Genomic DNA, 25,370 nt, shown 5'->3' with positions numbered 1-25,370 from the left:
CAAGAACTGCTTGCAATTCATGCAGATTGCGAGGGGCGGGCAAATCACGAATAGCTGCTAAATGTGACTGGGAGGGATGAATGCCTTGAGCATTAATAACATGTCCCAGATACTCCAACTCCGTAAGGAAAAATGAACATTTACCGATGTTGCAACGTAGGCCTGCCTGAGACAACACTGTAAACAAACACTCCAAATTACGGAAATGTTCAACAGGCGTCCGACCGGACACAACAATATCGTCTAAATAGTTGCAACACGATGGCACATTAGCCAAAAGTTGGGACAAAAAACACTGAAAAACAGCTGGAGCTGACGCACAACCAAAAGGCAAACGCAGAATACGGAACAACCCCAACGACGTGTTTATGACAAAATACTGTTGTGATTGCTCGTCGAGGGGCAATTGCAAATATGCTTCACGGAGATCAATTTTGGAAAAGAAACGAGCTTCCCCTAACTTATCCATCAGCTCGTCCGGTCTAGGTAAAGGAAAAGAATCAATGACAGTCTGAGGATTAACTGTCGACTTAAAATCAGCACACAAACGTAACTTGCCAGACGGTTTCTTTATAATAACTAAGGGAGAAGCCCACTGGCTCGCTGAAACGGGTTGAATAACACCGTTGTTTTGCCAACGACGAAGTTCATCTTCTACAGGTGCCCGGAGGGCGTGAGGCACTGGACGAGCACGAAAAAATCGAGGCTGAGCATTATCTTTTAACGTAATATGAGCGGCAAAGTTCGCAGCACAACCGAGTTCGTCTGTAAATATGTCACTGTATCGGTTACACAAATCGGTTATGCTGTCTTGAGGAACAACAACAGAATTAAGGTGCAACACATTGTCTTGGATAGACAGGCCAAACAAGTCAAAACAGTTTAATCCGAAAATGTTTACACTGTCTGTAGCGCGGAGCACTGTGAATGAAACTATTTTTGTGTTGCCCCGGAATGTGGCTGGCACGCTACATACACCTAACACAGGAATGTGTTCGCCACTATAAGTAGCCAAAGAATGTTTTCCCGCTGAAAGTTTAGGGCGGCCGATAGCAGCATACGTAGCACTATTTATGAGAGTCACAGACGCACCAGTGTCTAATTGAAAATTGAAGGTCTTATCCTGGATGCGTAGCTTCACAAACAGTTTAATACACTGTCTCTGGATCGGTGCAGTGGAGGCGGAAGACACAAAATCAGCGCGTTTAGCGCGTGTTCGCTGCTTACGACAACTCGTGGGTTGGGCGGGTGGAACAACAACTCCCGCTTCACTTGCAGTCTGTACATTACTTTTTACAGCGTTTGAATTACGCTCGGGCCGCATAGCAGAGGGCCGGGTGGGTGGCTTATTGCGAACAAGTTTATTACCCACACGAACCGTGGAAGAGTCTTTAAACGCGACCTTCTGGGCGGGCTGGCTTTGAAGAACATGAATATCCGTGGGCTGGGCAGCACTAGAATTGTTCTTGCGTTTACGCAAACAAACAGTCTGGATGTGTCCTTTCCTTTGACAAAAGTGACAAACCGCGTTTCTTAACGGGCAACGTTCACGAGGTTGAGCAAGAACACACTTAGGGCAAGACTTAACTCTATCATGTTGCACACGCGGCTGACGAATGTGTTTAACAAGACGCGGCCGGCTAGTGTTTACAGTCTGACTCTGCCGGTGGGGCCGCGGGCGTGACATAACTTGCTTAGCACAGGCAATTTGAGAAATACATGGCTGATCTAACTCACACTCAGCATAGTCAAAAGTATCTTGGGCTTCAATAATGTTCATCACAGTCTCTAATGACGGGTCAGGCAACTTTAAGATAGCAGCACGAATACGAGAATCTGCAATGTTTTGAGTAATAGCGTCTCGTAACATGACATCACTGTAGGAAGCTCCACACACACAATTAATTCGGCACTGACGGGTGAGGCCCCGTAAATCTGTTAACCACTGTTTATTAGATTGATGTGGCAGTTTCTTTAATCTGAAGAACTTGAATCTGGCCGCTGCCACATGAACTCGCGACTCGAAATACTCAGCAAGCTTGGTAACAACAACGTCATAGTCTAAAGCTTCTGGCTTGGATTCCGGGAACAACTTACAAAGTAGTCTATAGACTTCCACGCCTGCAGTGGAAATTAAATAAAGCTGCCGCTCATTACCTGTGATTTTGTAGACTGACATGTGCGCCTGCAACTGCGCGAAATATTCTTGCCATTCTTCTCGTGATGCCTCAAAAGCACGAAAAGGCGGTGCTGCCTGTGCTTGTTCCTTGTGTGGTGGTGGATTAGCCGCTTGTTTGGCGATTGCGTCCACCAGACTTCGTATTTGCTGACTCTGTAACAAGATCAACTGTTGTAATTCGGCAGACATAGTGAACACAAATTAAACCAGCCCCCAAAATTCTATCTCAAGAATCAAGTTGAACCAGCCCTGCACACGAGTTCGGAAGTCCTCGTCGCCAGTTTTGTGGCGGCCTTCGTAGCGACAACACTTCGCTGTAGAAACGGCCTACGAAGTCACCGCCACACTTTTAATAGCGGGCCGACCGGTCCGCTGGAACAGTGAACAGAAAGATGAAAACCCAAACACTCGGATTAAATGAAAGTCGGTACTTATCTTTATTAACGACGATACAGAACACAGTGGTGAACATGGTCTACAGAAATCTGACTAGTTCGAGTCGGAGCGGCTTGGTCAGCGTCGGCTGACGACAAACAACAACTCTGCTGCGATGAACACACAACTGACTAGCAGGTACACAATTCGGTGGCGAGTATACAACTGAGCGGCGAATCCAGAACTGTCCTAGCGCTCGCGACTCCAGCGCTTAAGAAGCCAGAAGCCAGCGGTGGCGCGCGCAGACTTGCGGCGATTTCCTGTATCGCTGGCGCTGCGTATGCGGACGGCGTCCGGACTTTGATGCTGCCAACCTTTTTGGCAGCGGGCTCGGTTGGCATTACTGGCTAGGATATAACACAAAGAACTAAATCCTCATGATTCTTTCGGTATTTAAAATTAGACTCATTACATTTCCTGGGAAATTTCTACTTTGCTTTGTTTTGACAGCTGGCCAAATTTTCTGCCCTATTATACCTTCTGTATGCGATGCTACCGCCATCGGTATATGTGTTTATCTCTGCCCCATGACTTATATCACCTCAGTGAATGTCATGTGCAGTATACCTGCGTGCTTCCCTTTCGTGTCCTGCGAATCGTATAACAACGGCCTAAGCTAGAAGGATACATCATGTTAGCTTCTGCACTGGTCTCGTACTGCTCGAGGCGATTTTGCTCTATTTTCGGGGCGGCAGATGACTGTGAGGACAAAGCGTCAACCCTCGGAGACAGCGAGGAGATGTCGCGTGGAAGCACGCGGGCGTCGTCGTGAATAATGCAGCAGCAGGCCGGCGGCAGGGCGGGGGTGGGGCGGCCAGTATCGGCGCTAATGACGGCGCGTCCTTAATGAGCGGCGCGCGAGATTTACCGGTCGCAGGCACGAAGCACTGCAGCCTCAGCCGCCGCCGTGGTAGCCGCCTGCCGCAGCGCAGTCTCCAGCGTGCCACGACCCACGGCGCGGCGTCCACTGGAGAGCGACTCACGAGCGTCACGCGTCGTTCTGTTTAGTAGCAGGACGCCAATGAGCCGTCAGCTGCCCAGGACAGGGCAACTCGTAACCACCCCCGCTGTTTCAGAAGACGACTGCTTGAAAACTACAAGACCTGCAGAAAATAGGCAGATGTCAGTGGATAGACCAAGTTCTTAACTCGCATTATGGGTCCATATGGAATTTTTTTGTGGCACAGCAAACGTCAGTACAATAGGCACAACTGAAGACATCAGCCGCCAGTGGGCATTGCTTTATACCAATCAGGGACGTTGAAAATTTGTGCCGCATCGGGATTCGAACCCTTAATCTCCTGCTAATTAGGCAGATGGGATGACCACTACACAATCCAGACACAATGGTCACCAAAATTGCAGAGACACAACACATGTAAGTAATTAAGGCAATGACGGCCAAAGATCCCTTCAATGCAGATGCACACCATATCGAATTCTTACCGGAATCGGCGAGATGACGAGAGTAACGAGGCTAATGAGGAAGACACTACATCAACAGTGTGTGGTGAGAATCTAGGGCTGATTGGAGACATGCTAGGGTAGTCAGTGGTCCGCAGCTCGTGGTCGTGCGGTAGCGTTCTCGCTTCCCACGCCCGGGTTCCCGGGTTCGATTCCCGGCGGAATCAGGGATTTTCTCTGCCTCGTGATGACTGGGTGTTGTGTGCTGTCCTTAGGTTAGTTAGGTTTAAGTAGTTCTAGGGGACTGATGACCTCAGAAGTTTAATCCCACAGTGCTCAGAGCCATTTGAACCATTTTGAACCACAGGGTATAGCGTAATCCATGTCTCCAAATCACTCGTTTCCAATCATCCACTGTCTAGTGGCGTCCGTCTTTACACCACCTCAAGTGCCACTTAGCGTTAACTACCAATACGTGTGGATTACGAGCAGCTCCTCGGCCATTGCGACCCTTCCTTCTTAACTCACTACACACCTGACGGTAATTAGACCGTGGGGAGTAAAATGAAATTTTTTAAGCGATAAAAAAGGGTTGAGTAGTGTTTAGGTCTTGAAACTGAACTACTTTCGAAAGATCATTATTCTTAACATCACTATTTCATAAAACTGTATTACTGATTGCGTAAGTTGCCAATAATTACATTTTTTTTAAATTTTAAATAGTAGCATTAACGCATGAGACAATGTGGTGGAGGATAAAGCCTTTGAGATGAATGTATGAACAACATCTTCCTCGTTCCACACATAGTCCACCTACTGCACAAATAATTTGTATCATCCATCTGTAACAGTAAAACTGATACATATATCCTTAAATATCTCATGACAATGCCTTCTCCGAACTGTATGTAGTAAGCAACCCCACGCACCTAGTGAGTTGCCCTGCCGTGGTAGCTGCTGTTATACAGCCAGAAAGTGGGGGAACAACAGCCTGACATCAGTTGAGTCGCCTCATGTCCCCACTGGTCAGCCGCTGAAGTGTCTCCCCATCTGCACCAGGCTGGTTAAGTCTGCTGTATCCGTGAAGTCGTATGCAGGGTCCATGTTTATACATACCTCATACACACCATCAGGGACTGACTTACAACATGTCTTTATCTTTTACAATATTTTAAAACTTAAAGAAAACAATAAATATTACAAATACAAAGAAACAACCCGGATCCAGTAAAATTTTCTTGCATGTAAGAGATTATAAACTATTTAGAACAGGACAACTATGGTCCACAATTATAAATTATGGCTTCTTGTGTGTGAAGTATGAAATTTGGTCATTGGTGGATTGGTGTGCTTGTGCGAAACTATCCAATCCCATTATTCATCGTGCTGCAGTGCACGTCCACACAGTGGAAAAAAATACTTCTCTCACACATATACTATTACCTCTTATGTACTAAACTTAACTATTTCCATCACCCCTAATATACCTTCTGCTTATCCTAACGTGCGATTAAACAGCCAACACAGAAGATCCCAATATATGTAAAATTCACATATACTTCACAAGGCTGTTCAAACCTAGTTTAATGTTCACTGTGGTGATGTACGCAGTCAGATATCAGCTGAATAATCTGTGAATGGTTCACACACACACACACACACACACACACACACACACACACACACACATGACAGCAGAATATGACAACACACACAAATTTACATAACCTTTCGTCGATAGACTACATGTAATCCTAATCACACCGTAGAATTAATATGTATCAAAATCATAACTGTAAGACCCTTGTCACATACCTTTCGTAGGGCTGAATTCACCTGGTGATAAAATGCTCGATTTGTTGACAGATCTCCTATTCATTATATTTGTCGCAATAAGGCATCCAACTTCTCATTAATTTTCCTTCATATGCCTCTTGCTTCCTGAAACTCATATTTGTGCATTAATGTTATAAAACAGTCTCTCAGTTGAAAAATTTTATTTTACAGTCTCAGGTTTTTCCTGGAAATAGATATAATAATAATAATAAGAAGAAGAAAGACTAATGCTATGCACAGTATGTGTGAGACGTGGTACTCACTGAGATTAAGGAAAACGTGAAATGGAGGACCCACCAATGTAAATTTCTTTCCACAAAACCTGTTTATTTAATAATGTATAACCAATAATTTTGTTTTTTCGATTTTTTCTTTTTTTTTTGCCAAATGAAAAAATTTGTAAAATAAATAAGCTTTTGCAAGAGAAATCAAAACATCAAACAATATTATTACAATAATTGCAACACGACCGGACCTGCACCCCGCCCGTTACCGGATGAAACAGTGGTGTTTACTACCCCGCTGGACACAGTTTCCCTTGTTAAATGCCCTTCTGCAACACATCAAAACTATATAAGCACCACTGATGACAAGAGTGACTCAGTTACTCAAAACAGAAAACGTAACTTTTAATTTGAAAGCTGTAAGTCGAGAGTTTCGCGGTTAAGATTCGCACCTGTGCTTTAAGGTTAAACAGATTAGGAAACAATATACCAATTATAAGGCTTATTTGAAAGCAAGCAACCTTTTCATTTCAATCGGCAACCAAGGTGTGACTGAGTTCCAACCCGTCCCTTTTGACAATCTTATTTTGACTAAAGCCCTGATGAATGTTGGCTGTTAATATTTTCCAAGTTAAACCTATTGTTAGTTTTAAGTTCGCTCTCAAGAAATGTCTTAAAACATTACTTGTGATCATTTATTACAAGAGAACTCACTCTGTGGAACCAAAAAATCCAGTTAAAAATAGACCAATAATGACTTTGTCTTTCAAAGACAGCAACGCACAGCTTAGTACAACAGATTGTTCATATTATAACTAATGCAGTTACACTCAAAGAATTGACCCGATTAACATCTAAATCTAACCACTAGACCCCTGTTTTGTTTAACGGCAACCTTTGCCTTTGTACAATTGTTCCGGTTGTATTTATGACCAGGAGCTGATTCATTAGAACATTAATCAACAGCTTAAACCGGAAGGAAAGGCAATATAAAAGCGGAACAAATTTTTAAACGACAACTAGTGCCTTAGTACAATACTACGGCCTATATTTACGACCAAAGAGCCGACCGAGTAAAACTCTGAGGGTCGGGTACAAACCAGAAAATAATTAGGAGGTCAGGTAGACAATGCCACAAATCATCACGAGGCTTACAGAATGTTACTCCCCTTTATCAGCAAGCAGTTCCATGTACCCACGGTGCGTCGCGGCGGTTGCTGAGTGGTGCTGATGACAGCCAATTAGAAGACGGCACACAGGCCACGAGCGGTCGTCCGACACGAATGTTGCCAACCAATCGACGGGACGTCAACCTGCTGCTTGTAGCCGACGCTGACCCCGGTGTAGTACTCCAGTATCTTCGCTCTGCGCACGCCATCCCCAAACTGCGTGCCTCAACCTCTTGGGCAAGAGAACCCGTATATATATCGGCAAGCAAAGACCGTCTAAGGACACAACCCACAGATACCAATTCTTCCTCATAGATATTGGCAATGGGGCCACACGAGGGATAGTCGATGCTACCCTTGAGCTAATGGCGCCAGACAGAACAGTCTACTAAGTTAATGGGGCCGTCGCTCAATCTCCCCTCTTAAATCTGAAGAAGCCTCCCCCGGGGATAAGAACCCCTCCCTCCGCTGGAATGTTTAATCTGACTGAGATGAACCCATATGAGTTTTCCCTTTCCCGGGTACCTGACCAAGATTGACCGGGCTTAAAATTTTGACAATGGAATATGGACCGAGGAAATGCGGCCTTTCGGCAAAGAAACCATGAAAATAATGTGATGTGGTAATATGTTTTGTACCTTTGCCAGAACAGAATTGTCTAAACGACTTTGCCAGGAGCGTTATCCGTAACCAACGCCCGTGGTGGCCCGAACCACCGAAATGTATTAGTAAGATGAGAGATGGTGATAAGAGCAGTCAAACCCCGGCTAGGTATCAACCAAACTGACCTGCAGAAAGCGTTCACCACTACAGGAATATAAGAATTGCCTCCGGGTAAGTGGGCCCACATACTCAACAGACAATCTGTTCTTCACGTTCTGACTGCAGCAATCCCCTCGCCAGGGAGTTACTTGGTTTTCCCTTCTTACAGTCTCGGCATTTTTTGACTAAACCTCTAATGCCTTTATAAAGAGTTGGCCAGGTCAGCTGCTCCTTGATCTTCTCTAAGATTTTATAAAGACTTAAATGCCATCCTACTGGAGAGTCATGGGAGTACCGCAAGACCAGAATACTAAGGTTCGTGGGAGACAAATTCTAGCTTCCCCAGACCTACTCCTGCAGTTACACCGAATGCCGTTCTTCAGAAAATAGTCACTGGATTCCCGTCCGTCTAGTATTTACTTCCTGAGCCCCCCCCCCCCCCTCGCCCCCACAATGTGTCTTGCTCAGTTTTCAAATTATTAAACAGTTGGGATACCTCGGTAAGGATCGTACATGCTAGGTGACTGTCCGGCGTTTCCTCATCAAGCTCGTGCGGTCGGAACATCCTGCTACGAGCTGGGACCCAACTAAGGGCCTGATTATCCGTCTCTAGGTAAAATTCACGATGTTGGAGATAGAACCGAAATTTTTCCAGCACAAATAACACAGCTAATGCTTCAAACTCATGTACCGTATAACTGAGCTGCTCCCCAGACGTCGGGTAGCAAATGTTAACGGATAGCTGGTATCTCGATCTTCCTGTAAAAGAACTGCAGCCACACCTATATTGCAAGCATCAGTCTGGACCACAAATCTTTTCTTAAAGTCAGGTACTGCTAAAACAGGTGGGTTGGCAATCGCAGTTTTAATTCCTTCAAAGGCTGCCTGCTGACTTTCAGCCCAAACGAATTTCGCATTATTTCTCATTAACAAATTTAATGGAGCTGCAAGTTGTGCGAAGTCTGAGACAAATCTGCGGAAATAATTAGCCATTCCTTCAAATCGGGCAACCTCCCTCTTATTTCTTGGATGCGGAAAATTCCTCAACGCTTGAGTGCGTTCCTGATTAATGCTAATTCGCCACCAGACACCAAGTGACCCAAAAATGACACTTGGCGCTTAGCTAAGGTTATCTTTGAGGGTTTCACAGTCAGGCCCCGTATCCCTGAGCCTGGATAGTACCTTCCGGATGTGCTCTAAAGGCTCTTCAAAGGAGGCACTAAATATGACCACATCCTCCAAATAATTGCAGACACAATTAAGCATTAAATTACCTAAAATTTTATCCAATAAATGGGATAAAATTGCTGCACCGCTTGACAAACTAAACGGAACCCAGTTGAACTCAAATTCCAATCCCTGGCGAGGGCGGTTAGATGCTTCGATTCCTCCGTGAAGAGTATCTGGTAATAAGCTTGATTAAGATCCAACACGGTAAACCAAGGTGCTCCACAAAACCAGGTGAAACAGTTGTGGAGATCAGGCAGTGGCACTGATTCCAAGATAATCTTTTTATGGAGAAGCCTGTCATCAACCACAGGTCGGAAATCCTGATCCTGACCTTTAGGTACTAAGAAAATGGTGGAAGCATAGGGGGAGGTGGACGGCCTTATGACTCCGTCTTTTAATAAGCCCTCAATTTTGTGCCGCAGTATCTTTATCTTAGGTGGTGACAAGCGATATAAAGGCTGGCGAACTGACACGTCATCCATGACACGAATATGGTATCTAATGACGTCTGTGACTCCCAACTTGTCACAGAGTACGTCAGGAAAGTCTCCCAAAAGTTCACATAACTGTTTCCGTTGTTGACTAGAGAGGTGGTCCACCCCAAGCAGGCAAGTGTTACTATTGGCGTCACGTCCCATCCCCACATGAGCACATGAACAAAAGGCTATTCGATCGTTGGGGAAAATTTGAAATAAAATGTACGGGTACCAAAATCTAACACCATACTGGTTTTACGGATGAAATCATGCCCTAGAATTAAGTCAGGAGCCAGTCACTGAACTACTAAAAAATTGACAGGTCATGAAAATTGACACTCGGAAAGATTTCGCCCGCACTTCGATGTACATAGGTAACCCTTTGCCGTTGGCTACCCGACATCTGTCAGTCGAGGGACGTACTAGAAATAATCTACGTAAGTGTGTATATTCAGTAAACCACTCGTAACTAACGAGTGACACAGAGCTGCCTGAATCTAGTAACCCACACCACGGTTCATGCCATATAGACGTACAAACAAATTATAAGGTACGCGTGGTGGCTGCCTGTATACAACTACACCACCCTTGTCTCCGAGGATGCGACCGCGCCCCCGCCTGGCGTCGTTACTCAGTACGAGGCGTCCTTGGAACCGGTCATCCTCGTACTAAATGGTCACGTGCGCCGTATCTTAAAAAAAGCCCCTGATTTCATTGAACCGCGCGCTTTACCGATCATGCTACCTTCTGGACCGTAGTTAGAAAATTCTTGATGTCTCCTCCCCCCCCCCCCCTCCCAACTCGTTTCGCTGGTTGGTTGTCGGCAAAAGACAATTTCATAACAGACAAAATTCTCTAACTCATGAAGAGTGACTGGACGAGGAAGGGGTGCGATCCGAGACCTATCTTTATGCCGAATACCTTCCAAGACATTAGCAACTAAATTCGTCTCGGGAACCACCATACATAGTGCCCAGCCTGCCTCACGAACCCGCTCTACATATTCAAACAACGATTCGTGGGAGTCATGCATGCGCCAATAATATCTACACTCTAGCTCTATGCTTACCCTCCACGATCGATTGCCTCAGTTGCCCGATCGTCTTACCCTGCAGTAAGGTTTCGGAAAGCAGATTACTTAAGCTACCGCGTGCTAACGGGGTAGAGTGCCATAAGTACTACATGATGGAGGATTCTTAATGCGTCAGCATGCGACTCAAACTTAACTAGCAACCACAATACCTGTTACATACACTCCTGGAAATTGAAATAAGAACACCGTGAATTCATTGTCCCAGGAAGGGGAAACTTTATTGACACATTCCTGGGGTCCGATACATCACATGATCACACTGACAGAACCACAGGCACATAGACACAGGCAACAGAGCATGCACAATGTCGGCACTAGTACAGTGTATATCCACCTTTCGCAGCAATGCAGGCTGCTATTCTCCCATGGAGACGATCGTAGAGATGCTGGATGTAGTCCTGTGGAACGGCTTGCCATGCCATTTCCACCTGGCGCCTCAGTTGGACCAGCGTTCGTGCTGGACGTGCAGACCGCGTGAGACGACGCTTCATCCAGTCCCAAACATGCTCAATGGGGGACAGATCCGGAGATCTTGCTGGCCAGGGTAGTTGACTTACACCTTCTAGAGCACGTTGGGTGGCACGGGATACATGCGGACGTGCATTGTCCTGTTGGAACAGCAAGTTCCCTTGTCCCTTGCCGGTCTAGGAATGGTAGAACGATGGGTTCGATGACGGTTTGGATGTACCGTGCACTATTCAGTGTCCCCTCGACGATCACCAGTGGTGTACGGCCAGTGTAGGAGATCGCTCCCCACACCATGATGCCGGGTGTTGGCCCTGTGTGCCTCGGTCGTATGCAGTCCTGATTGTGGCGCTCACCTGCACGGCGCCAAACACGCATACGACCATCATTGGCACCAAGGCAGAAGCGACTCTCATCGCTGAAGACGACACGTCTCCATTCGTCCCTCCATTCACGCCTGTCGCGACACCACTGGAGGCGGGCTGCACGATGTTGGGGCGTGAGCGGAAGACGGCCTAACGGTGTGCGGGACCGTAGCCCAGCTTCATGGAGACGGTTGCGAATGGTCCTCGCCGATACCCCAGGAGCAACAGTGTCCCTAATTTGCTGGGAAGTGGCGGTGCGGTCCCCTACGGCACTGCGTAGGATCCTACGGTCTTGGCGTGCATCCGTGCGTCGCTGCGGTCCGGTCCCAGGTCGACGGGCACGTGCACCTTCCGCCGACCACTGGCGACAACATCGATGTACTGTGGAGACCTCACGCCCCACGTGTTGAGCAATTCGGCGGTACGTCCACCCGGCCTCCCGCATGCCCACTATACGCCCTCGCTCAAAGTCCGTCAACTGCACATACGGTTCACGTCCACGCTGTCGCGGCATGCTACCAGTGTTAAAGACTGCGCTGGAGCTCCGTATGCCACGGCAAACTGGCTGACACTGACGGCGGCGGTGCACAAATGCTGCGCAGCTAGCGCCATTCGACGGCCAACACCGCGGTTCCTGGTGTGTCCGCTGTGCCGTGCGTGTGATCATTGCTTGTACAGCCCTCTCGCAGTGTCCGGAGCAAGTATGGTAGGTCTGACACACCGGTGTCAATGTGTTCTTTTTTCCATTTCCAGGAGTGTATTTTGTAAGGTTCCAACTGACAACTACCGAATACTATTTATGAGACGCATCATCGGATTAGGGAGGCAAGCAAATTATTCCCAGACCGATCACTTGGACCTCGGGCGACGTATCCGCATTCGGCTATTGGATTGTCAGATACACATGCTATATTATTTGTATGAGCCCCACTTTCTCATTCTAAAGCTGCAGTTTGGGTATGCAAATCAAAAGATTATTTAACTGAGTGGCAGGTGCTAACTACTCAGCGTTCGGTTATAGAAGATCCTTTACTCTATTGCTCAGGTGGCCTAATTGTGCATGAATGCGCTGCACCTGCCTCACGGTTGGTTGATTATTTTGGAGAAAGAGATTTTCTTGTAACTGACTCAATCCCACCGTGACAGTCTGTAAATTTTGGCTCACATCGCCAACCGTGCAGATGTAGACGGAGAGTGGTGTTGACAGTGCTGCCCGTAGCATGGCTACCAGCTGCACCATCATATCGTGAACATTTTGTTGCCTAACGCTCGAGATGATCCCGTTTTAGGTGAGAAACACCGGGACACTGACGTGGATCCATGGTGCGGCTGTGGACAAAAGAGACTAATTAGACAATGTCCCAAAAGAATAAAGTAAAAATTTTAAACTGAAGCAGGTTGTGCGAAATGAAACTCGTGACAACCTCCCGCCAACGGGCCGAAATACACGCTCTGTTACCGATGAGACGTGGTACTCACTGGAATTAAGGAAAAAGTGGAAGGGAGGACCCACCAATATAACTTCCTTATCACACAACCTGTTTATTTTACAATACATAACGATTAATTTTGTTCTTTTTTTTGTTTACGAAATGAACAAATTTGTAAAATAAACAAGCTTTTACAAGAGAAATCAAAACATCAAACAATATGACAATAATTAAAAGACGATCAGACCTGCAGCCCGCCCGTTATCGGGTGGAACAGCGCTGTTTACTACCCCGCTGGACCCAGTCTGTCTTATTAAATGGCCTTCTGCAACACATGAAAACTATATAAGCACCACTGATGACAAGAATGATTCAGTTACTCAAAACAGATAACGTAACTTTTAATTTGAAAGCTGTATGTCGAGAGTTTCGCGGTTAAGATGCTCACCTGTGCTTAAAGGTTAAAAAGATTAGAAAAAAAGTATGACAATTATAAGGCTTATTTAAAAGCAAGCAACCTTTTCATTTCAATCGGCAACCAAGGTGTGACTGGGTCCCAACCCATCTCTTTTGACAACCTGATGACAGTTAGCTGTTAATATTTTCCAAGTTAAGCCGATTGTCAGTTATTAAGATCCCTCTGAATCAACGTCTTGGAACATTACTTGTGAACATTTATTACAAGAGAACTTGCGAGGTGCCGGGGCTAGCAGTGTATTTATCACTAAGTTCTACTAGAATCCACATATGTAAATCATGCTCTAAGCCCTCCCTATTCTAACTCCGACTTTTGCTGTTGCACAAGGATAAAAGAAATACGCGAACTGACTCTAATCAACCCTGCTAGTGGAGTAGAAGAGAGTTTGGCACCTGCAATAATTTAATTTGATAAATAAGTTAAATAAACCAAGGTTTCATTAGCATAGTGAGGAATGATAGGGTTGCTCTGTCGATTAACAGAATGAAAGTTCTGTCCAAAATAACAATATGATTTATTAAGATTAAACACAGAATAGTAAAAGAAATACAGGAAATATTTATAAAACATCAAATTGGCTAAAGTTGGAGATTCATACAAACACTATAAAGGTGAAGTTGTCCCTAACTTAGATCGTGAGGTTTAAGACGAAGTGGTATGTGGAGCCAATTCCTTTCCACTCAAATCTCAAGAGAGACACACAGCTAACCCAACAGTAATTGCTGCTACTCGAAACAGAACAAAGTTAGAAAAGGATGAACAGGCGCGCTCTGCTTGAGCTCTGATTGTCACCTAGAAAAATCCCCCTATCTGCCGGTGCTGCAGACGTACATTACCAAATGGTCTTCTTATCTCCCAGAACACGATCTGGCGTACCGCAGGCGAGGGCTGGTTGCTTCGACGTCCTCGACCGAAAGGCGACTGCCGACTCCCAGAGCACCCGTGTAGGCCGAACACACAACATCCCCGCCACCACGACAGTGGCCGTGGTTACGTTCCAATCAGCAACTCGAAAACCGGCGGAAATTCCACTCCATAGCCGGAGCACTACCATTCCACCAATGGAGATTCTTGGCGCCAATTTCTGTGCTGATTTTGCTCCGTCACGGAGCTATGCCCTGAGCAAGCCAATCACGGTTCCTATTTTGCAGAAAGCGCGGGAATTTTCCCGCCACAGCTGCCTGGGTACATAAGTCATTCCCACGCCTCGCTGGTAGCCCGCCAGAAAGTGTTTTCGCTAAGCTTCTGCGAAGCAACGGAACCTCCAGCCCAGCCGCCACTTCCGGCTCCCGCGGGCGCGTCTCCAGACAATGTCGGCGTCCGGAAAGTATTCACTCGACCCCCCACACCTGTCGGCCTACCCTTTCAAAGTCAGAAGAGCCCGCCTGTCACTGGACCACCCGGGTGGCGAGAGACGCTGCATGGGAAGTCCGCGTGTGAAGGAATAGCAACGGAACCTCCACCGCATGCAACTAGAGAGGAGAATCGTAAGATAGAAATATGAGAGGGGGCTCATGCCACCTCTCAAACTCACTCTGTGGAACCAAAAAATCCAGTTAAAAATACACCAATAATGACCCGGTCTTTCAAAGGCAGCAACGCACAGCTTCGTACAACAAATTGTTCATATTATAACTAATGCAATTACACTCAAAGAACTGAACCGGTTACATCTAAATCTAACCATTAGACCCCTGTTTTGTTTAACGGCAACCTTTGCTTTAGTACGATTGTTCCGGCTGTATTTACGACCAGGAGCTGATTATTAGGACATTAATGATCGGGTTAAACCGGAAGGAAAGGCAATATAAAAGCGGAACAAATTTTTAAAGACACTAGTGTCATAGTACAATGCTACGGCCTATATTTACGACCAAAGAGCCGACCGAGTAAAACTCTGAGGGTCGGGTACAAACCAGAAAATAATTAGGTCACGTAGACAATGACACAAATCACAACGAGGATTATAGATGTTACTGTCCTTTATCAGCAAGCAGTTTCATGTACCCACGGTGCGTCGCGGCGGTTACTAAGTGGTGCTGATGAAAGCCAAGTAGAAGAGGGCAGACGGGCTACTAGCGGTCGTCCAATACGAATGTTGCCAACCAATTGACGAGATGTCGGCCTGCTGGTTGCAGTCGCCGCTGTCCCCGGTGAAGACTCCGGTATCTTCGCTCTGCGCAGGCCCTCCTTGCGCAGCTCGTGGCTTCGGACTCTCGGACCTCGTGACCGCCTCTTGTCACGACGCCACCGCCAATCCCCAAACCTCGTGCCTCAACCTCTCGGGCCAGCGAACCCGTATATATATATCAGCAAGCAAAGACCTGAGGACACCACCCACAGATACCAATTCTTCCTCACAGATATTGGCAAATGAGGCCACACGAGTGATAGTCGATACTACCCTTGAGCTAGTGGCGCCAGACAAAACAGTCTACTAACTTAATGGTCTATAAGAATCTTTGATACTGCAAGAGGAGTCTCCATTCAAATTAACTGTATGTGCTACTAACATCAGTACTCCACAAAAAGAAACCAATCGCCTCTCTCATGTACTGCAACATGGGGCGCTGACCAGAAACACTCTGTGAAAAATGTCCCTGTGCTGCACTAATGTGTGGACCATGCTCATCACATGGCTCTGAGCACTATGGGACTTAACATCTGTGGTCATGAGTCCCCTAGAACTTAGAACTACTTGAACCTAACTAACCTAAGGACATCACACACATCCATGCCCGAGGCGGGATTCGAACCTGCGACCGCAGCAGTCGCGCGGTTCCGGACTGAGCGCCTAGAACCGCTAGACCAGCGCGGCCGGCCATGCTCATCACCTCAGATCGTGGCAGACATGCATTCGTGGCGTGCACACAATACGAACACCAGCGAAACACAATCAGGACAAACTCACTACACAAGTGTGACCAATTAAAGCAATACAATAGAACATTAAAAACTGCACATATGAGAGAAAAAGACGACCAATACTTTGAATACAGGCAACATGCACTCTTTGAACTAGGAACAAGATGACGAAATTTTGTTATACCGACCACATGACAATAACGACGAAATGTAAGGGTTAAACCTCAATGTGCCCGTGTAACTTAGATTTATTCCAAAAATTCCGTGGTAAGTCTGCCGCACATTCTCTGATCTTTAACAATGCAGCAGTATTAAGAAGAAAGTATGGAAATTCTACACCACACTCCAAACTTCTGAACCTATGAACTCACAATTAACTATTACGATCCCACGACAAGAATTTAACATAAACTGTGTAATACTAACTGAAATTAAATCATATCCACGTTCTCTGTTCAACCAAATGCTTGATGTGACAAAAGGGATAAATGCCGGTAGATTTCTTAGTCTTAATGCACTCTGCAGCTTTATTGTGTTCAGGTGGGAAATCTGTTAAACACGCACTGGCCGATCAGAGAGAAGTAAACGGAAAATCCGTTTTTATTTATTCAAGAGCGTGAAAGACTTCACATGGATTTTCTGCCCAATATGGGATAAACGCACACGTGCCTTCTTGTAGTAGTGCTCTTTCCGTTTCCTTGTGGCTTCCTCTAAATTTCGGAGCGCGTGCTCCGCTATCTTTCTATGTTGTTACCGTGCTCTTGGTAGGAAGTCAGCTACTTCTCTAATGAGGTCTTTCCGCTGAATATTACCGTTGGGGCCAGTATTGCAATACCATGGAGCACCACGTTCCTTTCCTCTTGGAAATTCCTTAGGAAAATATCCCAAGTGACGTGGTGTTTAATACAGTAGATCCCACATAAGTTCCCTAAGTCTTTCATCACTCATCTGAAGGATTCGACGCTGGCTGCTGTGAAGAGATGTGTATAAGGCGCCCCTTCAAGGTAACCTTCCACGTTTCTCATGGGAACAGAACCGTGGTCAGAAATTATCTTGTCAACATGTCCCTGTACTGCGCTCTAGACACTATCAAGGCGCCGGCCGGAGTGGCCAAGCGGTTCTAGGCGCTGCTGTCTGGAACGACGCGACTGCTACGGTCGCAGGTTCGAATCCTGCCTCGGCATGGATGTGTGTGTGATGTCCTTAGGTTAGTTAGGTTTAAGTAGTTCTAAGTTCTGGGGGACTGATAACCTCAGAGGTTAAGTCCCATAGTACTCAGAGCCATTTTGAACTATCAAGGCCATACCCTTCTTCAGTGGTGTGACTGTCACGAAAGTTTGAAGTCAACTTCACAAACAGAATTACGTAACAAAACCCTTTTCGAGTAAATGGGAGGGATCCTGTCAAATCTGTTGCCGCTATCTGTCTGAGTTCCTAGGCACGATGGGGTACAATGGTGCCTGCATGATTATTGTGGAATGTTTTCCCTTCTGACAATACTTACAGATCGCCAAGACTCTTCTAATTCTCCCTTCCCATACTCCTGAAATAGCAGTGTGTCCTCAAGTTTAAGAAATACTCTCTGGGTCCAAAGTGGACGTAACTCAGATGTGTATACCACATAAGTTTGTTGATGAATTCCTCGGGTAGACACAAGCGCCACATTGTACCTCCTGCACTGCTGCAGTGGAACAGAATTCCCTTACATTAAAGATAAAACTGTCTAATAGCTGCTTGTGTATGATATTTGCATTTTCTTCTCAGTGCTAGAAGCATAGGGTCCCTGTCGTGCTTTGTTCCTTCATCGTCCATGCTAGCCGTTACACAGTTTTCGAAAGCCACTTCGCGTACGTAAAACAGACTGAAGTGGTTTCCTTCCAGCTCCTCGTTCACACCTGTGACAGAGGCAATAGGCGATCATGATAACGCATCCACAGTTATATTCGTCATGGCTGGTACATGCATCATGGTAAAATCAAATTCCCGCAGGTAGAGTACCCATCTCGCTAGTCTTACGTGGGTAAGTTTTGCAGTTAATAAGAATTCACATGCTTTATAGACTGTGAGGGTTCTAGTCTTCTTTCTGAACAACAAAAACCTAAATTTTTGAAACGCGTAATGAAAGCCGTCGCGTCTAACTCGGTGACAATGTAGTTATTTTAGCATTTCGATAAGTCGTGGCTCCAAAACAGTGATGTGTTGTGGGCTGTATACTCTTGCCTTCGTATTGATGGAATATCGTGACTGCCATCCCTTGTAGGCACTGTCTGGGCCACACAGAATTTTTCCTGCTCATTTGGGTGCGACAGTACTGATCCTCTTATCGAAGCTGTTTCTAAGAACTGTAACCCTTGTTCCGCTTCAGTATCTCGAGACTATGAAGTCTTCCTGCCACTAAACTGTAGAGTGACGGCGATGCTAATGTCGAGGCATTGATGAATCTTTTACAGAAATTTATTATTCGAGGAACCCTCTAAGGTGGTGCACTCAGCCTCTTGATGCCAATTGAGGAGCTACTGGACCGAATAGTAGCGCTTTCGGTCAAGAATACCATCATAACGGCCGGGAGAGCGGTGTGCTGACGACACGCCGCTCCTCTCCGCGTCCTCCGCTGCGGGTGCCGCGGCGGTCGGATGGTCCTGATGGGCCACTTGTGCCCTGTAGACGGAGTGGTTTTTTTCTTATTATTTAAGGAACCCTCTAGGTTGTTTCATAGCTGTCTAGCTGAGTTTAGAAATACCCCTTCCGCCTTCACAATATGTCCAAAAAATTTGAACTAAGAAGTTCAGTAACATGACTTATTGATGTTCTCTGTTGCATCACGTTCCTTGACTGTTTGTAGGATCTGCTTTAAATTTTATTATGAGCATCCTACGATACTTCTGCTAGTGCGCTGTCGTACGGAGACGTGGTAAGCCCCATTATGCCATAATCTAAAATTTTCCGTATTACCAGGAATACTTTGTACCTGTACACGTGTAGGATGGAATGCGGTGGTACAAAGAATTTCCTGCGCTCCCTCATCCTGAATGCATACTCAAAGTTTTTGTTTGCCGGTTGTCGGCGAAAATACCTCTGCGTTAGCTAATAAGGTGTTTCTTAATTCCTCCCTCTCTTTATACCATATGTTCAGCAGCTTCTGTATCTTTTCTTTACCTACATTCTTCATCTTCAGTTACATTCTTCACATCTTCCCTCACCTTTTCCTCGTCTTGCTCGCCTACTACTTTATCTTAGCACCAGGATTTAATTTTTTTCTCATCTTCTCTATCGGCATAACACAGTTTGAGACAACTTGGCGGAAGCTGTACTCTAATACTATGCTATTCGAACCGTAAGTGACAGCATCCTCCTGTAGTATCAGTTCACTATCCAGGCCTAATATCGTCTGTTGCTCATGCAGTTGCGTGAAAGCAGGCGAAATCTCTCGGCTGGTACTCATATTTGGCAAGAGACCCTATTTTCTAGGCATCTTTACGTGCTCACGATGCGTTCAGAATTGCGAAATGTAACTGACGCGTTCGGCAGGTATACTAGAGTGCAAAGCTTCATCGTATTTTCACTGCGGTTTCAATTTCTTGGCCGATCGGAACTTACTTTGTGGACACCCCCCCGTATATCAATACGAAGTACAACAAGATCTACCACGGATAAAGTAACATCTTTATTTGGTTTTAGTCTTTTGATCTGGGTTATGTATGTACAGTGTGAGCAGTGATTAGTAGGGATAAACGAATGGACACTGCAGCATTGGAAGATTGCATTATTAAGTGTCTTATTTTCAAAACAATATTGTACTCTAAGGATAAACAAAATGAGTTTGCGCTATTTTAAACGGATTGCCCTAGTATTCGGGAGGATGGAGGTTTAAATCGCCTTCTCACCATCCAGATTGGTTTTCTACGTGGTTTCCGAAAATTACTTCAAGCAAATGTCGCGATGCTTTCTTCTACAAAGCCACTGTCGATTCTCTTTCCTGTAAAACTAGACCTGTAAGTACGTAAATGTTTTCCATATGAATTTCGTTTTTATTTTTTTCTTGATAAAATCTAATACCATGACATGCGCAGCATTCTTGTAACATCGATCCATAGATGAATAAACCTACTACTACTACTACTACTACTACTACTACTAATAATAATAATAATAATAAGCCACGCCACGAGATGTCCGCTGTAGGAAGGATAGGAGGCGCCATAAGAGGAAAGTGATCCATGTGCATGCGCAATGTGGCTAGGGAAGCCTTACCGGCAAACAGCAGCCGTCTCACTGTTGGTGGGACAAGTGGGACAAATTCGGCAGTTCAGCCTGTATCACAGGTACCAGCCGACACGCTTATAAGCTGCTGCGACTTCTTCTGGCGTACGTTTAACACATATACAATTCAACGTTACTTTTGTGACACGACTGTCCAGAATGTTTCAGGTGGTTTAGCCTGCAGTGTAACATTCATCTGTTATTTCTACTAAAGAAAAAACACATTATCCTGGTATCAGCAGTTGGTCTACGAGTACAAAAGTCCTCGTCATGAGCTGATATGAATTTCAGAGTAGTGTTCTATCAGATTTTGTTCTTATGCATCTAATGATTTATTTTACTAATGTGTTGGAGTAGTGGTTTAGTGAGAGGCTAGAATGCAATTCGACTCCAACTCCTCCAAGGTTTTTTTTAGTGAAATTTAATGATTCTTTTTTCTCTCACAGTGATTTGTTGATATGAAAAATATCGAGTCGAACTGTGGTTCATAGTCTTCTTTACACTGTAGTTTGTACGGTAACTCACTACACAAATTAATTCAAATATGGAAGTAACCTGTGCTACGAAGGAAAGGAAATCCACTACCTTAGAACTACACTACTGTTGACAAATTGCTGGAAATTGTACCTACCCATAATACCCAGAGCGGACTGACCACATAAAACAATCAGTAGGAAAAGCAGATGCCGGACAGATTCATAGGAAGGATCTTAAGGAAATGTAGCTCATCTACGAAGAAAGTGACTTACAAGGGGGATCTTTATCAGGTAGAACTGATAGAAGAGATAGAGAAGATTCAACGAAGAGCGGACGTTTGGTGACGGGATCGTTTAGTCGGCGCGAGAGCGTTACAGGAATGCTCACAAACTCCAGTGGTAGACGGTATAGGAGAGGCGTTCAGCCTCACGGAGAGGTTTACTATCGAAATTTCGAGAGATCACTTTCCGGGAAGCGTCGGACAACATAGTACTTCCTCCCACATCCATCTCGTGAAATGACCACTGGTCCTGCATTGGTACATTTAGCTTTTGAGCGTGTAGTGCGAGAGGACTCACCGCCCTCCCCTTATTTCAGCTCAGTGATTAGACGAAACGCGACTTGTTATATAAAAACACTTTATTCTTTAGTACCCTACAAACTGCACAGGTCTGCCTGCTGCAGTGCTGGGTTGTGCGAGACATATTTCCGTCCGTTATGGTGTCTCCAGGCTACCTGGATCATCCCACATCAGCCGCCACACATCAGTGCCTGCCTGCCCTGAACAAAGGGATAGGCAGGCGCTCAAAAATGCAGTTGAAAAGTTCCAGACAGGGAGCAGCTTACTTATACTGGACAAGTTGTCCTATCCAGTTTGCAAGATGGCACAAGATAGCACTAGAAGTGACAAAGTGTGTTACAGGAACTGGACAGAGCGCGACAAGAAAATTAGACAAATTAGAGCCAAGACAGAGGCTTACTGACAATTTTTCTTCGCATACGCCATTCGCGAGTGAAACAAGGAAAGGGAGGAGGGGGGAAGATCAGTTAATGGCACAGAAGTATCCTTTGCCAATCATAGTTAAGTTATGGTGTCTCCAGGCTACCTGGAGCATCCCACATCAGCCGCCACACATCAGTGCCTGCCTGCCCTGAACAAAGGGATAGGCAGGCGCTCAAAAATGCAGTTGAAAAGTTCCAGACAGGGAGCAGCTTACTTATACTGGACAAGTTGTCCTATCCAGTTTGCAAGATGGCACAAGATAGCACTAGAAGTGACAAAGTGTATTACAGGAACTGGACAGAGCGCGACAAGAAAATTAGACAAATTAGAGGTAAGACAGAGGCTTACTGACAATTTTTCTTCCCATACGCCATTCGCGAGTGAAACAAGGAAAGGGAGGAGGGGGGAAGATCAGTTAATGGTACAGAAGTACCCTTTGCCAATCATAGTTAAGTGGCTTTCGGAGTACGATGTAGATGATATACTAAAACGCTGTCGTCTTCGATCCAAACTTCAGGTCGATGACAGCTTTACCTGTGCTAGTTGGCTCGTCTAGTAATTGTTCTCCGATTTTCACGACATTACCCGCTAAGTTAAAATGCGACATGTTCTCATTTTTTTCTTTTCTTCGTTTCTGGATGTTTCTTCGTATTGTTGATGGGTTACTGCGTTACAACTTGGTAGAAAAATATCTTATTTGTTAATAAATGCATAATTTTTGAATGTTCTACTTGTTATTTTATCTTAAGACTCGGCTTTTGGCCTACAAGGGTAATGAATATTGTAGACATGCACATTTTGAGTATTCAGTGGAAAACAGAATGTTTCTTCCTTTCCAGTCGATATTTAGTAGCGTAAAGTGTCAGGTCGCCATGTCTTAGTGTCTGATACATTATGAAAGGTTCTTATTGCTCGAAGTTGTATCCGAACTAGTTCTTTCACTCTAACAATTTAAACCGTTCATTTTAGACAGATATTCTTAGCATTCGTCAATCTACGTTAACCTACCATTTCGTTCCATGGCACTCTGCACTGTTGCATTAACCGACTGATGGTTCAAAGATGGTTTGCGAAACAGAGAGACGAGGCAGACTCGTTTCGAATATAACAATTTCATTTAAGACTGGAGTAGCGACAACCAGAGGGTGGTTTTTGGACAGTCTCCGATACCCATCTTGGCAAATAACGAACTCGTTCTCCATCACTGGCTTGAAGAAGGATAACAAAATAGATATGCAAACGAAATAATAACTGCATGATTCCTAGATAGGTGGACCTCATTACTTTCCTTCCACAGTGTAACTAACGGTTGTACTGATATGAAGGGGATCTGGATGCAGAATTAAAATGATCATGGATGGGTTATTGCACTTCGGTAATGGATCCAATCAGGATGAAAGGAACACTGACGACAAAAAAAGGAAATAATTCCATTGCCCATTTTTCTCAACAACCACATTTTATTTCACATACATTGGGGTCCAATAGAATAATCACAAAATGGATAGTTTTCAAAGAAACAGTCTCGTCCCATGAGTGCAATTAATTTATATTGGACGGAAGATTGGGTACAAGGTGATGTCTCAAGGTGATGTCTCTACCACTGCTGAAAGGAATGAAAATTAGTTTTTAACGTCCTATTGACAACGAGATGATTGAAGACGGAGGACATTCTAGGATAAGGGAAGCATGGATAATGAAATCGGCCTTGTTCTCTTCAAAGGAACAGTCCCGACACGTGGCTTAAAAAGATTTTGGGAACCCATGGAGTACATAAAGCCGGATTGTCGGCCGCTGAAATGGACGCTACTTCTTTCGATTCCCGCGTTCTGTCGCAGTTGGAGACAGAGCACCTGCAATGACTGTCATAACTATGGAAATGGGCCGTAGCTAGTCGTTCAAATATCTTTTAAAGTGACTAGTTGAAGACAACTGTATTTACTGCATCGAAACCATCAACCGACTCTATATAATCAGTTTTCACAATAGAACAACAATACTAAAATTCATATTTGGACACAAACTGACTGCCATACCCACAACTTGAGCCAGTTTGTCAACGTAATGCCGATACTCAGAAAGAGGAAAATCTTAGTTGGCACTAAACACTGATTCGGCACTGCTTTGGCGTGGAATGTGGATTCTGTACTAAATTTTTTCTGACTTCAGCAGATAGAAAATTTGTGCATAGAGATTTTCCGACACACACGCAACTGTCGGTTGCAGAAACTATAGATAATTGGCAAACGAAAATTCCTCTTCGATTTTTTGTTTGGCCAACAGTTTAGAGAACAGGCTGGCGTGTGAGAGACTACCTGGTTCGTGTAAACAATACTCGGTGAATCTCTACAAGGGGAAGAATACCACTTTCACAAGATGACATACGCCCAGCTGCTCTGCTGCGAGGCATGGAGAAAGTACAGTTTATCTAATGCTGTTGTTTTCTTTCACTTGGTGCACTACAGAAAATTTCGTGCTTTCTGCGACCAACATGCTTCAGATAGACGAAATACTCCCATGAAATATGTAAATTTCCATCATTTATGTTCTACCTAGTTGACAAAGCTCGCATTGCCAATTTCCTATTAGAAACGAACACAAAAAAGACGTCATATCTTTTGAACCATGTGTCGTACAGCAATACATTTGTGTAGATATATTCAGCGGCATATGTGGGTACTCTCTTCGAAATACATTGCGAATAGAGTTAGTAACAAAGAAGTAATAAATTTAAACATGATGGGTGATGCAGCGGTTTTCGGGCATCTCATTATTCTTGACGTCATAATTCCTCAACTATGATGGTTCTTACTCCCACAGCTATTGCTGCCTGAGTATAAGAGATATGTGTGCCAAGTATGATTGAAATCGGTCCTTGATTTAGGAGGAGATGTGGAACACACACACATGTATACATCAATTTTTATAATATGTATGGATTAGTTGGTTTTGTGTTCTACCAAGTTGTCATTTAGTATAGTAGCGATAGCTCTGGAAATATTGATGAATGTGAAAAGTGGTATATAGGTTTCAACACTATTTGTGAGACAGGAAAGACACGAGTTTTGGCAATGGAGGTTGCTAGTCTTTCTACTTCTATCTTACAATGTATTATAAGAACAATTATCATTCAGTTCTTATTAAAACAATAAGCAGAAGGTGCTAGAAAAGCATTTAGAATAACTGTATTCACCTGTCCAGTCGCTTATGAAAATAATA

General features: G+C 44.8%; 1 protein-coding gene across 1 annotated transcript in view; it reads right to left on the bottom strand.

Moving 5' to 3' along the window:
- LOC126204912 (uncharacterized) overlaps window positions 1–25,370 on the bottom strand; it is a 92,555-nt gene that overhangs the window by 11,453 nt on the left and 55,732 nt on the right. Inside the window, exon 2 of the mRNA XM_049938868.1 lies at window positions 3,345–3,614. Coding sequence (XP_049794825.1) covers window positions 3,345–3,614 — 270 coding nt within the window. The remainder of the gene's footprint in view (window positions 1–3,344; window positions 3,615–25,370) is intronic.

Source organism: Schistocerca nitens, chromosome 1 (assembly GCF_023898315.1).
Source record: "Schistocerca nitens isolate TAMUIC-IGC-003100 chromosome 1, iqSchNite1.1, whole genome shotgun sequence".
NCBI lineage: Eukaryota > Metazoa > Arthropoda > Insecta > Orthoptera > Acrididae > Schistocerca > Schistocerca nitens.
The sequence above is the reverse complement of the archived record's forward strand: the minus strand, read 5'-3'. Positions and strand labels throughout refer to the sequence as shown.